The 13,857-nt window shown below is 33.2% G+C and overlaps 1 protein-coding gene across 2 annotated transcripts; it reads left to right on the forward strand.

The window, feature by feature from the left end:
- Window positions 1–3,449: 3,449 nt before the first annotated feature.
- On the forward strand, window positions 3,450–11,346 carry LOC105968046 (protein MEI2-like 4). Of its 2 annotated transcripts, none has more exons than XM_088825170.1 (16): window positions 3,450–3,938; window positions 4,034–4,333; window positions 4,951–5,105; window positions 5,295–5,340; window positions 6,520–6,864; window positions 6,961–7,376; window positions 7,468–7,626; window positions 7,740–7,856; window positions 7,935–8,083; window positions 8,244–8,341; window positions 8,427–8,828; window positions 8,952–9,567; window positions 9,771–9,855; window positions 9,974–10,042; window positions 10,145–10,324; window positions 10,602–11,346. In XM_088825170.1, exons 3-16 carry the CDS (start codon window positions 5,040–5,042, stop codon window positions 10,758–10,760), a joined length of 2,907 nt encoding a protein of 968 aa, XP_088681296.1. In that variant the 5' UTR covers window positions 3,450–3,938; window positions 4,034–4,333; window positions 4,951–5,039; the 3' UTR covers window positions 10,761–11,346. The 2 variants fall into 2 exon arrangements, with proteins under 2 accessions (XP_088681296.1, XP_012848096.2); XM_012992642.2 differs by having other exon boundaries at window positions 3,453–3,942.
- The last annotated feature ends 2,511 nt before the right edge of the window (window positions 11,347–13,857 follow it).

Below are 13,857 nucleotides of genomic sequence, written 5' to 3' on the forward strand. Positions count from 1 at the left end.
ATTTAGACTTATCACAAACGGGAAATTCACCGGCGGTTTTGTCAAACAACAGATTTCTTATGCCAATCGTCCTAGTTTGGACAAACATTTTTTTAATTAGCTAAACTTTATATGTTTGAATTTGGCCCAAAATTTCATAAATATCTCTACTAATAGAAATAATTTTACTAAAATATTAAACGTTGTTTCAGTTTTACTAATACTGGTTTAATTTTGAATGTGATTATTTTCTAGTTTTATTTTGGTAAAATTTAAAACACGGAAACTGTAGCCCTTTGAGTTAGATTTTTAATCAAACTTGAGTCAACTAGATTGGATGTTAGATCGCAAAGTTATGCATGAATGAAATATATTTTTTGAATTATATTGATTCATGCATATATTTCTCATTCAACATCGAGTCTTAGTGAGTCAAGTTTAATAATAAACCTAATTCAAAAAACTATGAATTCCATATTTCCAGTTTTGCTAATTTCAAATTAAAAAATGGTAAAAATCACGCTCGGAATCGAAACAATGTTATTAAAACTGAAAGGGTAAATTACAAACACCCCCCTGAGGTATGGTCAAATTACAAAAAACCCCTCTTGTTTGGATAATTACATCTACCCCCCTCAACTATGATTTTTTCTTACACCTCCACCCTTATAGTGCCAAATTCAACATAATCATCTAGATTCCGTGAAATTTGCTCTAGTTTGTACTCGTTTTGTGTAAAAATACAGTTTCCGATGCACCAAAAACTGATATATACAAGCTAAAAATCACATATTATGATCATCTTGCTTCATAATGTAGAGTTTGAATGAGATAAAACGGGTACAAAAGTGATAATATTCCATATAATCTCGAAGATTTCACTAAATTTGAGGAGTTGAGGGGGTGGTTGTAATTATCCAAACAAGAGGGGTGTTTTTGTAATTTGACCATACCTCAGGGGGGTGTTTGTAATTTACCCAAACTAAAATGATATTTATCACATCCATTTCGGCAAAGTAAATATATTCACTTCATATGCTTAAGTAAGACATGTCTAATCAAAACGATTCACCCAGCGGAAGAAATATGTCGATTATACCATAAGAAATTTGAATTAAACCCCATCGAATATGAATAACACTATAGAAAGTAACTTTAGCCACCCCCGTAATGATAGGTATTAGGTAATTCAAGATATTTTTCATTAGTACTTTTTTTTGATAAATCATTAGTACTTGTTCTTACAAAGTTACAAGTTTAAAAAAACGTTGAATTTCTCTTTATTTGTTGGACAATCCATCATTCGGAAAGAAACCTTTGGTCTTAGACCAACAAATATTTCAACCTTCAACTAATGCAAAATTATTTAAAAAATGTTGGATGGATGTTGCATTTGCTTTGGAATAAAACACAAGCAATTATCAGCAAAATGTAACATTGGAATATATATATATATATATATATATATATATATATATATATATATATATATATATATATATATATATATATATATATATAGCATCAAAATTAGACTTATACGCCAATGTTTTGAAGCATTTTTATTTTGTTTTTATTGTTTCTCCAAAACAAAATTGGGTTAGTTTGACTCTTCAATTATTTCCTCAAAACAGTTTTAAAAGTTTATCTCTCCTCCAAACACGATTTAACTACTTCTACAGTAAAATAATTTGACTGTTATAGTAAAAAAAAGATCAATTTAACTGCTATAGTAAAAAAAGTTTTCACTAAAAAATAAACAAACATCACTTTATCTTTCACAATTTACTTCTAAAATACATTTTTCTAGCACATTTAAACATTATTTGATTATTACAATGTATTATGTCTTGTTCCAAAATATAAACAAATATTACTTTCATTCTCAAATTCTTCACCCGTGCTACTGCGACCGTTATAAAAAAAAAAAAAAAAAGCAAAAAACACTTATAAATTGACTATTAAAAAACATTGTATGAATGATATTTGCACACTCCAAATTTAAAAAATAAATAAAATTTGCAAACCGAACCTAAATAAGGCTGATAATAATATAAAACACTTGTGACAAGATCCAATAATTTTCTCCAAGGACGCGCCCCCTAATTTTAGATATTATATTAATAATAATAATAATAACAGATAATTAATAAACAATATCAACGATAATAATAATACTAATATAATAGTCGTAACAAATCCTTATCTCCCAAACAGCACATATTTCAAGAGGGCCCCACTCCAAATTAAAGGCATCGTTACCCAAACCTGACCTGTTTCTCACCTAAAGTTTTCTTTGTTTTAATTACCTAATACTGATTAACAAAATTAATGATATTATCATACTCCACAAAACCCCTTTTGGTCTTTTCACATTTAAAGATTAGATAAACCAAAACCAATAACAATCTAGCTAACAATAAATAGCCAGCGTGTTTCTTACCCGATTACAACGGCTGATGCTTCTCTTTCTTTAACGCCGTTTAACTCTCTTAACGGCAACCGGCCTTGTCCTTTGACAAGAAACTATACTCTACATCTCGTACACGTATAGCATTCGTACACCCTTTTATTTCTTGATACTTAATCATAAATTAAATGCAGAATATTTGACAAAACTGAGTTTAAATAAATGCTTTGAAAATTCACTTGACTAACTCATTTGACGTGTTTTAAAAGATTTTATTTATAAATATTTGGTGTCTTTATCCAAATTGCGCATGGAACAATTGATTAAACTTTGATTAGATACACTAATACTACGTATATTACTTATTGTGTATAGCATGCAATATAATCTAATTTAAATTAATTTAATTGCACAATAAAAAAATGCATGAATGATTATTATATACTTTTTATAATTTAGTTGTAACATCTGAGTAATTGGTTGATTATTTCTTACCTAAAAATTAATATTTAGTAATTGAAAAATTATTCGTATAAGATACTGCGATCTACGAAACCGTATAAATACAATAAATTACAAAAATAAAATATAATTAAGTAGAACCAAATTGAAATTATATTTCAATTCACATAACAAGACGAGTTAGTCACCATATATATTTAAAAAATGACGTGTTAGTCACCATTTATACATATATAAAATCAGCCAGAAAGGAAAAGTGAAATTAATATCAACTGTCGTCACTTTTTGACCGAAAACAGCGGAAATAAAATCTTATCAACAATAAAGAAGATAAAAATAAACCGAAAATAAAGGGCGAGAAAATATTTGAGAGGCATCCATATTATATATATATAAAAGAAAATTTGGTTGCAAATTATAATAATAATAAGAATTGTATTTGAAATTAAGGAAATAAAATATGTGAGAGGTGTTAAACAGCCCATGATTAATAATGATCGGATAAATGATGGGCAAAATTTGGCCGAGTGTACGTAGGCACGCGGCGTAGACAATAATATCTCATTCGATAAGAATGGCATTTACGTTTTCGAACCACATTAGCGAAATACACCGGAAAACAGTCTTTCACCCTTTTTTCTAAAGAAAACATTTTTTGTTTGCAAGATTAATTTTTCTTTTTCCTTTTTATTTTTTATTTTTTTTATTGATTTTTAAAAATCTAAATCCTCTCTCTCTCTCTCTCTTCTTTCTCTCTCCTGTTAGTCTAATTTTATTCTCTCTTTTCTTCTCTGTTTCTCTCAATTGTCCACTTTCTCTCTCTTCAAACCCTCCATAAAATCCGATCTCCATCCTTTTTTTTTTTCTCTCTCTACCTTTTTTTCCTGTGCTGCATACGGTTCGATTTTGTTTATTGGTAATTCAAATTCTGAGCTCGGAAGCGGGAGGTGGAGATCAGGATCTCCGCCGTTTCTGGCCGGAAAGTGACGTCATCTCCGGCCGTGAGCGCGGTAGCTGAGAGATTACGCAAGCAGAAAACGGCCGATTTCCTGAATGGGGAGATAGACGGAGAGAGAGAGCGCAATTCGTATGTATAATTTTATATATATATTACAGAGAAATATTTAGGAGAGAGAGAAGAGAGAGAGAATAGATGATACATGTGGTTAACGTGCAATGTAGGGAAAACAGCAAGGAAAAAATGAAGAGAGAGAAAGGCATCGAAGAAGGCTTTGGAGGAGGTTATTTGCACGGCACAGATACCTAGATCTCTTCCTCAATCTCCCTTACCCTTGCCTTTTGCCGCAATTTATTCCCTTTCTTCTCATTTTTAAATTCTCTGTTGATTCCTCTTTTTTTTTTCTTCTCTCTCTTCAAATCCTTCTCTTATAGTTGTCTCCTTCTACTCCTTGTTACCTCTTCTTCCCTTGTTCTTCAAAATTTTGCTTCTGAGTTCCGAGAAATGGCGCTGTAATTTTCGAGGTGAGTTTTTGTTTTTATTTTTTTTTTGAGTTGTTTTTTCTGTGGAATTTTGAGTTTTCTAGACTTGATCTTTTTAGGATTTTGGTCTTTAAGCACAAAGATTGCAAACTTTTGATTTTCTGAGATTTTTTACTGTGTGATCCGATGTTGAATTATGGTTTAATCACCTGAATTTTGAGGGCTGGGCGTTGGTTTTCTCTGATTATGAGTTGGAGAGTTTTAGGCGATCTTTCCTTGTTTCGATCTGCTCAATTCTGAAGTTTTCTATGGGGGATTTGGTAGATTTCGTAAAGCTGTCTTTTTTATTTTTTCAAAAAAATAAAATAAAAATAAATTTAGTTACCTTTCTAGCGGTGAGATCTTAAATGCAACTGTTATCATGAGAATTTTGTACATGTGTTTCATCGCCAGTTTTTGGCAACCTATTAATTTAATCCAACTGAAAATCTCAATTGAATCCTCTCTACTTGTAACTGAAAATTGGTTGAGTTATACCACAGCTTATATTTTTTCTTTTTGGGTTACAAGCACTAGATTACTTGTCCTGTTGTTTCTCTATAGGCTTTTTTATGCTGTTTTTTTTTTTTTAACAAAGTAATCATCTTGTGAATTTCTAGGGTTTCCTCGAGCCGTTTCTTCTTGAGCTTGCTTACAGAGCTTACGTGTTTGTACTTTGGTGGAAGCCATAAATACTTGAATTTTTCAAATGATGAATCGTCGTGGTTTTCCTCCTTCATCTTTCTTTTCTGAGGAGGTGTGTTTGTCTGATGAGGTATTGATTTCCCTACAATGTCGAAGTATGCGTTTTTAAGATATTTCTGTGGGACAATTTGCATCACCATTAAGTTTCACCTCATATAAAACATGAAGACACAAAGAAAGGAAAGAAAATTTTGACATTCTTTTGTTTATATGTGTCTTGTCATTGATTAAGCATGTTGTTTGTTTTCAAATTTTGCAGAGGCAGGTTGGTCTAAGGAAGATGGACCATATGACTGGTTACTCTGGTGAGTAGTCAATGATATTTTAGTTTGCTGGTTGCTTTGTTGAAGCTTAGGCACATCATTATATATTATATTGTGTGCCACAGTGACACTGTTTCAATTACTTCAAATTTCTCTCTTTTAAGAGAAAACAACAGGGGAGGGGAATGAGAGAGGGATATGTTCTTTTACTACATTTTCGTTTTGCTTTCTGAAGCTAATGTTTGTTTACATTTTATTATCTCTTATTTAAGTTCTTCACTGACCTCGGAATTTATATAAGTTCCTCCACCATGTTTGTTTTTGATTGATCACATGCTAGTAGTAATCACTGAACTGAATGATTCTCTGATCTGGATTATACATTTTGGACAAGTAGTTGAACTAACACACTACGGATGAAGAAAATTGAACTAACACACTACGGATGAAGAAAATTAAGTTAAACTCATAAGGTTTTTTGGACAAGTAGTTGAACTTAAACACTGTGGATGAAGAAAATTAAGTAAAACTCATAGCCAGCTCGAACTAGTTAAGATTAGTTTCAGTTTATGGAAATTGAAGTTTTGACATAATATTATTGGGGGTACAAAACAATTAATAATAAGCATAGTTTCATTAGGTATACTAGAAATTTTGTCCTCACAAACTTCAGATTGATTGAAGATGTTTGTTTAGTTAGGACTCGTATTAGCTGTATCAAAACTAATGCTATTCATTGTTTTATTGACTGTGTTTGTATTAATTATCATTCCCTAGTTTTTGGTAGAAAAAGAACAACGGGTTCATCAATGCACCTGTTTCATTCTAAATCCATGAATAAGTTACTAATACTTCGCATTTTGTCTTGTACGACATAAATAATTAAACTGCTGAAGAATCTACTCAAATTTCTGTTCTTAAAAAACTTGGGTTTTACTGGGAAAGTTATATACTCTTTCTTAACGGGCTTGTAAAAGTGTCTCTGTCTTAACTCTGATCGCATGAGTTCCTCTGACTTGTAAATTACGAAGACTTTCCTAAATTAAGGCACATGAACCATGCAATTCTCAGTTATGAAGAAAAAGCCAAATTCCAGCTGTGTATTATAAATGCTCCTAAATCGTTTGAGAAGGGGACGCTTGTCGTGAAAAACAATATCTACCCTTGAGACTTATTTGACCTTTTCTGAACCTTGTGCTAAAATGTTTGGATCTTTTGCAGGTCTAAAATTAGATGGAACATTAAGAACAGAAGGTTTTCCTTCATCACCTCTTGAGAATAGAATCCCACTGGATTTGCAGATGGCAAAGGGTTTCGCTCTTCCCGATTATTATCTCAATCATGGTCGAAATGTTAATCATTCTCTAGGAAAGCATATTGTTGGAGCAGAAAGAGCAGCCAGTCGTTCCTTGCCGAGTACTGTTGACCAAGTTCTAGGTTCTAGAACTAACTTGAATATGGATTACGCGTCCTATTTTTTCGATGGAGAGAAAACAAATCACATTGGTGCTCAGTACGAAAACAGCCTCTTTTCAAGTTCAATGTCCGAAGTATTTACTAGAAACTGTATGTCCTCTCTTTGCCCCTACTTTGCTTCATTCGAATAATTATTAGAGCATGTCATTTAATTGTCTTGTTCTCTCTTGTGTTTATTACTTGCAGTAAAATTATCATCAAATAATGCTGCATACCGCCACTCTGTTGCCTCCCATTACGAGGAAGATGAAGCTTTTGAATCACTTGAAGAACTTGAGGCTCAAACTATTGGTAATCTTCTACCTGACGATGATGACTTGCTCTCTGGGGTGACTGATGGTTTTGACAACATTATGCGATCGAGTGGGGATGACATGGAAGATCTAGACATGTTTAGCAATGTTGGGGGACTGGAACTTGGAGAAGATGGCTACTCACAGAGAAACTCTGAACTGTCTGATGTGAATTCCATTAGCCAGCTGGCAACATCTGTTATTGCAAATGGCGGGGAACATCCTTTCGGAGAGCACCCTTCTAGAACTCTCTTTGTGAGAAACATAAACAGCAATGTTGAAGATTCAGAATTGAAAACACTTTTTGAGGTAAGCAGTGATATGACCTTTTGCGGTTTGAAATTTTAATTCAAGAGTAGATTCGTAAACGTTCTTACTGGTTGATTCTTTATATTTGTAGCAATATGGAGATATTCGCACCCTGTATACAGCATGCAAGCACAGGGGTTTTGTTATGATTTCATATTATGACATAAGAGCAGCCCGCAATGCAATGAAAACTCTCCAGAATAAGCCTTTAAGACGTCGGAAACTTGATATACATTTCTCAATTCCGAAGGTGATTTTCTGCTATGCTGTACTTTGTTGTTTCTGACTTTTTATTCTTCCCTTTTCTTATCTAAACACAAACTATGTTCTCTGAACTGTTCTTTCACTGGCTATGCTTGCCAGGAGAATCCATCAGAAAAGGATATAAATCAGGGCACTCTTGTTGTTTTCAATCTTGATTCTTCTGTTTCAAATGATGAACTCCATGAAATTTTTGGTGTCTATGGTGAAATCAAGGAGGTGAGTCTGAGTGGCAGCTTAAATATGATAACTTGTAGTTCACATTGAGTGGAGGTAACTATTGTTTTTCGGTTGCAGATCCGTGATGCTCCACATATACCTCATCACAAATTTATAGAATTCTATGATATCAGAGCTGCAGAATCCGCACTTCGTGCATTGAACAGGAGTGACATTGCTGGAAAGCAGATTAAGCTTGAACCAGGCCGACCTGGTGGCTCCAAAAGGTGGATTTTTCGTACTTCATCTACGTGTTTCCTCTGTCAGATTTTTCACAATTTATGACATTCGTTTTACAAGTGCGCAATTAATTAGTCGATATTTGGTGATTTTGCAGCAAATATTGCTTTCTGCGGTTCCTAACAGATTGTCCTGTCACATGTATAGGTTAATGCAGGTATTTTCTTCAGAGATGGAGAAGGAAGAATCTGGTCTTCTGTTGCAACAGCATAACACTTCTAATAACATGCCAATTGGATTTTCAGGTAATTTTATTTTCTCATTGTAAAGGTGGTTGGTGGACTTTGAATTAAATCATGATTGAGGACATGGTTGTAATTATGATTCCAGGATCACTTCCACTTGGGGGGATTGCACCCGGTACAGATAATGGAAAAATTCCCCACCTCTCAGCAAATGGAGGCTCTATTAATCCCATGCTGGATGATATGCTTCACTCATCTAGTGTACCTAACAGCTTACCATCTCTAGTAAGAGCTGAACCAGTAAATCAATCCTCCACTATCTCTGAAACCGGCCACTTGAGGAACCACCTGAAATTTGAGCTCCACGGGTCGCCAAATCTTCATCCCCATTCACTTCCTGAATATCACGATGGTTTAGCAAACGGTCATCCCTTTGGTTCACCGAGTAATATGTCTGCCAATATTATTTCCCGACAACAAGAAATGATTGATGGCCAGCAGTTTCGTAGAGTTAGCTCTAACGCTCAATCAATCGAGTTAAATGAAGGTAATAACAATTGCCAAGATTTAGTTGCTTTCTCTATATTCTATGCACCTTTTCCAAGATTTTGTTTTTGTTAGCTGTATATTGGTTAATAGAAGCAGAGTAATTTGGTCTTGTTCTCTTCAGTGTTTGGATCCTCTGGAAATGGGAGCTGCCCGCCACCTGGGCGTCACTATATGTGGAGTAATTCGCATCATCCACAACCGCAGGCTGTTCTGTGGCCTAATTCACATCATCCACAACAGTTGCATGCAGTTCCAAGAGCACCTTCTCACATGCTGAACGCACTTCTGCCTCTAAACAACCATCATGTGGGGTCAGCGCCTTCTGTGAATCCTTCTTCTGTATGGGACAGAAGGAATGCTTATGGTGGGGAATCGCCCGATGCTGCTCTGTTTCACCCTGGTTCACTTGGGAATATGAGGATCTCTGGTAATTCGCCACATCCATTGGAATTTGTCCCTCACAACATCTATCCTCGCTCTGGTGGAAATTCTTTGGACATGCCAAAAAATATTGGATTGCATCCCCATCAACAAAGGTGCATGATTTTTCCTTCGAGAGGCCAAATGCTCCCTATGATGACTTCATTTGATTCTCCTAATGAACGAAGTAGAACTCGGAGAACAGAAAGCAACTCAACTCAACCTGACAACAAGAAACAGTTTGAGCTTGACCTTGACCGGATTTTACGAGGAGATGATAAGCGAACTACCCTTATGATAAAGAACATTCCTAACAAGTACGTCTTAATCCCACTATTTTTTTTTTGAGCTTGTATATTCGTATACATGTGGTAATTATTTTCTTTATACCTTTGTTGATTATATACACATACAAAGCGATGATATTTCGCTGCCCAGATAAACTTTAGGCTGGTTATTTCTAGCTTTTATGCACTTGTATCCTCCTTTTTATAGCCTTTCATTGTGGTTGCAATATTAGGTACACCTCAAAGATGCTGTTGGCTGCAATTGATGAACGTCATAGAGGGACTTATGATTTCATTTACTTGCCAATTGATTTTAAGGCAAGTTTAATTTTTTGCTTCTGAAGTTCATTTTATTTTTGTAGCTGGATGTTTCTGGACGATGTTAATTTGGCAGCATCTTTCATATTTGATTCTTTGATATTTCTTTGTGTTGCAGAATAAATGTAATGTAGGCTACGCATTTATAAATATGACTGAACCCACGCTCATAGTTCCTTTTTGTCAGGTATTATTTACGCAGGGATCCTTCATAAACTTGCTATTGCTTTTATTTCACCGAAAGCACAAGTGCAATAGTAAATAATTAATTTTTTTTTTTTTTTTGCAGACATTCAATGGAAAGAAATGGGAGAAATTTAATAGTGAGAAAGTAGCGTCGTTGGCATATGCTAGAATTCAGGGAAAGGCCGCCCTCATTGCACACTTCCAGAATTCAAGCTTGATGAATGAAGACAAGAGATGTCGTCCTATACTCTTCCATACAGATGGTCCTAATGCAGGCGATCAGGTTCTGCCTCATTCTCTCTCTCCACGATTCTGAATATATATGTCCTCGTTATGTTTTTCTCGATCCCTGATATCACAATTTTACAATCTTATCAATTTTTGTGTTAAAAAGGTAGGCTTGATTCATATCTTACAAGACTCTACTTTTCAGTTTTCAGTCCTTGCATTTTGTCGTTCTTTGACTATCACTTGCATGTTTGGCTTTCTTTTTATTTTAATAAATTTAATTAGACATAAACTGACGTCTACTTCATTCTATCTGCTTATTGCGACTGCAGGTTCCATTCCCAATGGGTCCCAATATTAGAGCAAGACCCGGAAAAATTCGAACCAGCAACTCTGAGGAAAGCAATCTAGATAACCCATCAAATTCTTTCCTGGGGGAGGAATATTTCAACGGAGATTCATCTTCTGGTTCGGGCAAAGATTCTGATTGAATTGCTGCCCGCGCCTTTTTCTTTTGAGTATCACTAACCTTCTAGAAAAAAAAAAATGAATATGTCCTTGTATTTTACATCAAAATTTTGTTATTGTATGTATATTAAGGTGTGGTAAGAAAAGACAGTGGAGGTGTAGTAACATGGGGGGACTACGAAAGCGTAATTTCTGGTGAACAAAAAAATGTGTAGAAATTGACAAAATTGCCTGACCTAAAAAAGCATTGCATTGAATTGTTGATTTTGTGGTGCGCCGAGTTGACGAAGGAGCAACATAATGGATGTGGAGCTTCAAAATTTTGGAGAAAATATTACGAGGAGTTTCATTATGTATGTATAGAGTTTGTGAGCGACAGCAAAAATTATGCTGTATGGAGGCGGTTTCGAAGGTCATTTCCTTTTCTTTCTTTCTTTCTTTCTTTTCGGTTCCTCCTTTTTTTGCTCGGTTTTTTATCATCTTGTCAGAAACAGACTCTGCTAGAGAATTTTTGTTGTGATTCATACATTCTGTTGTCCTATTTTAATGTTCCTGATAAATATTGAGTTTCGTCTACTTTTAATCCACTTTGTTTAGTTGTCGATATCAGTTCTGGATTCTGATACTGATTGTTTTCTTTGTTGGGACCTTTTTTTTTTTTTTTTTTTTTTTTTTTAATGGGTGCAAAGTTCGTGAAGTATATAGGTACAGTTCCAGAAAGAAAACAAAAAAAAAAAAAGAAAAAGAAATAGTCTATTAATTGAACTGAGTTCTTTTCGTGTTCAAATGATCAAAATAAAACGGTTAAATTACGGTCATCTCCTTGAGATAAGTTCAAATTATGAAAATCCCTTCATATTAATCACTCATCAACTATGAAATTTTACCTTATTCGAGCTCCATATTCTCAATCAGATCATAAGATGTCTCTCTTAGCTTGTAATATTAGATTATGATGCATCAGAAACTGTATTTATGCACAAAATGAGTACAAACTAGAGAACATTCAACGGAATTTAGAAGATTCTGGTGAATTTTGATACCATAGGGTGGACGTGTAAGAAAATTCATAATAGAGAGGGGTGGTTGTAATTACCCCAAACAAGAAGAATTTTTTTTCGTAATTTGGCCATACCTCAAGGGTGACCGTAATTTAGTCAAATAAAATTGTTGGGAATATTGAATTTTAGCAACAAATTATATCTAGTGGTTTAATTTATATAGTATTTAGTGTAGCAACCAATGTAGTCCATTTATTTTGGTAAAATGTAAAGAACATTGGGAACAAGACGTTGGGGAATGTGTGTTCCGAAACTTGGTTTATATTCATAATCCCAAAGTAAGAATGATAATCTCCTAAATATTTCGAAAACAATAAAGCTTGGTGGCCAAAAAGGACAATTTTGTAACTTTACAAAAGATATTAATATATACAATTACTAATATATCCTTGTTTATAATATTTAGTTATTTACTGTCCAGTTTGAATTTGATTTTTTTTTTTCTCTCTCCACAACATATAATTATTAGGATTTCAAATTTCAATGTATTAATTATTAGATTACAACTTCCAATAAAATAACATTAATTAATTTATTTTTTTAAATGTTTGGGTAAACCTTTTAATTTCATGTATATGTATTAAGATGGCGGATATGGGATGGTGGGCGGCATAGGAGAGAGAGAGAGAGAGAGAGAGAGAGAGAGGAATTGGGACTGTGAGGGGTTGTAGAAACAGACACTATATAAATACATATGTGGGGTAGGGGCTGCGAACAATGAGAGTGATAAAGAAGAATACTGGTTAATGATTATTGAATTGGCTTATGGAGTTACACTAATTAATTATGTGATTATCTTAATAAAATAACTGAAAACTCTTGGGTGAATTAAATTTTATTATCAAATTTATTTATATTATAACATAAAAAAATTACAAAATAAATAATAAATTGTAATTATATATTTTTTAAATTTTTATATGTTGTTTTTATATTACTATATATTTTTAAATAAAAAATAAAAATAAATAAAAAGAAGGCTGGCGAGTCGGCTCGTGAGTTCATAAACAACTAAAAAAATCTCAAGCTCGATTTGTCAAAAAAATCAAGCTGGAAAAACTCGACATCGAGTTCGAGTTTTTTTTCTTCGAGTCGGCTCATCGAGCTCACGAGTCAGCTCAGCTCGTTTACCACCCATAATGTGGGTCGCACGATCGAGAGAAAAATTAGATGATAAGTGGATCTTGATTCAATATCTCTAATTCAATTTCAAATTTGCTAATAAAATCGGATTATGATCAATTTTATTCCTAATTTTGAAATTGCCATTAGAATCACGAAATTAACTACTCTAATTATCAATTAGACACATAATTACTTTTATTAGTTAAGAAATTAATATTATGATTATTTATTTATTTATTATACTTCTAAGAGAATTCAATCGAATATTTTCTATGACTCATCATGAAATTACATGTCTACTAATAAATTTGTATGTATAGAATGCTTTGAATATTAGAAAATATACTTAACCTACACTTACAACTATATATATATATATCAAGGTTGTAAAAATCGGTAATCGGGTCCGACTCGGTCAGGCACCGACTCACGATTAATCGGTGCGGCGGTGATTAATCGGTGATTAATCGGAAATAAATCGGTTTTTAAAATTTAATATAATATATTTGTAGATATTATTTATAAATACTCAAAACATAGATAAAAAATATTTAAACATAGTTATATCTCCATCATGTATATGTTCTAATAACATAATAAAAGTTTAATAATAATAAGATCATAATACATAAATATCCTTATAAAATATAAATAAAAAGGCAATTTTTTTTGAATTTACATACATTCTTGGCATACATCAATAGTTCTTTAACAATAATAATTAACATAAACAAAATAAAGCATAAACTCTTTTTTTTTTTTATTTAAATTCCAACTTTTATTTTGATTTATAAAAAAAAAAAAAAAAAAAAAAAAAAAAAACCGATTTTTTGCCAATTTTTTCCACCGAAGTTTGACCCGCCTTAAAGGTTTGACCGCCTCGGACCGCCTCAGACCGCCTCGGACCGCCTCACAGGCAAAAAACCGATTTTTC

Source organism: Erythranthe guttata, chromosome 11, assembly GCF_056151865.1.
Source record: "Erythranthe guttata isolate IM_541 chromosome 11, IM_541, whole genome shotgun sequence".
Taxonomy (NCBI): Eukaryota; Viridiplantae; Streptophyta; class Magnoliopsida; order Lamiales; family Phrymaceae; genus Erythranthe; species Erythranthe guttata.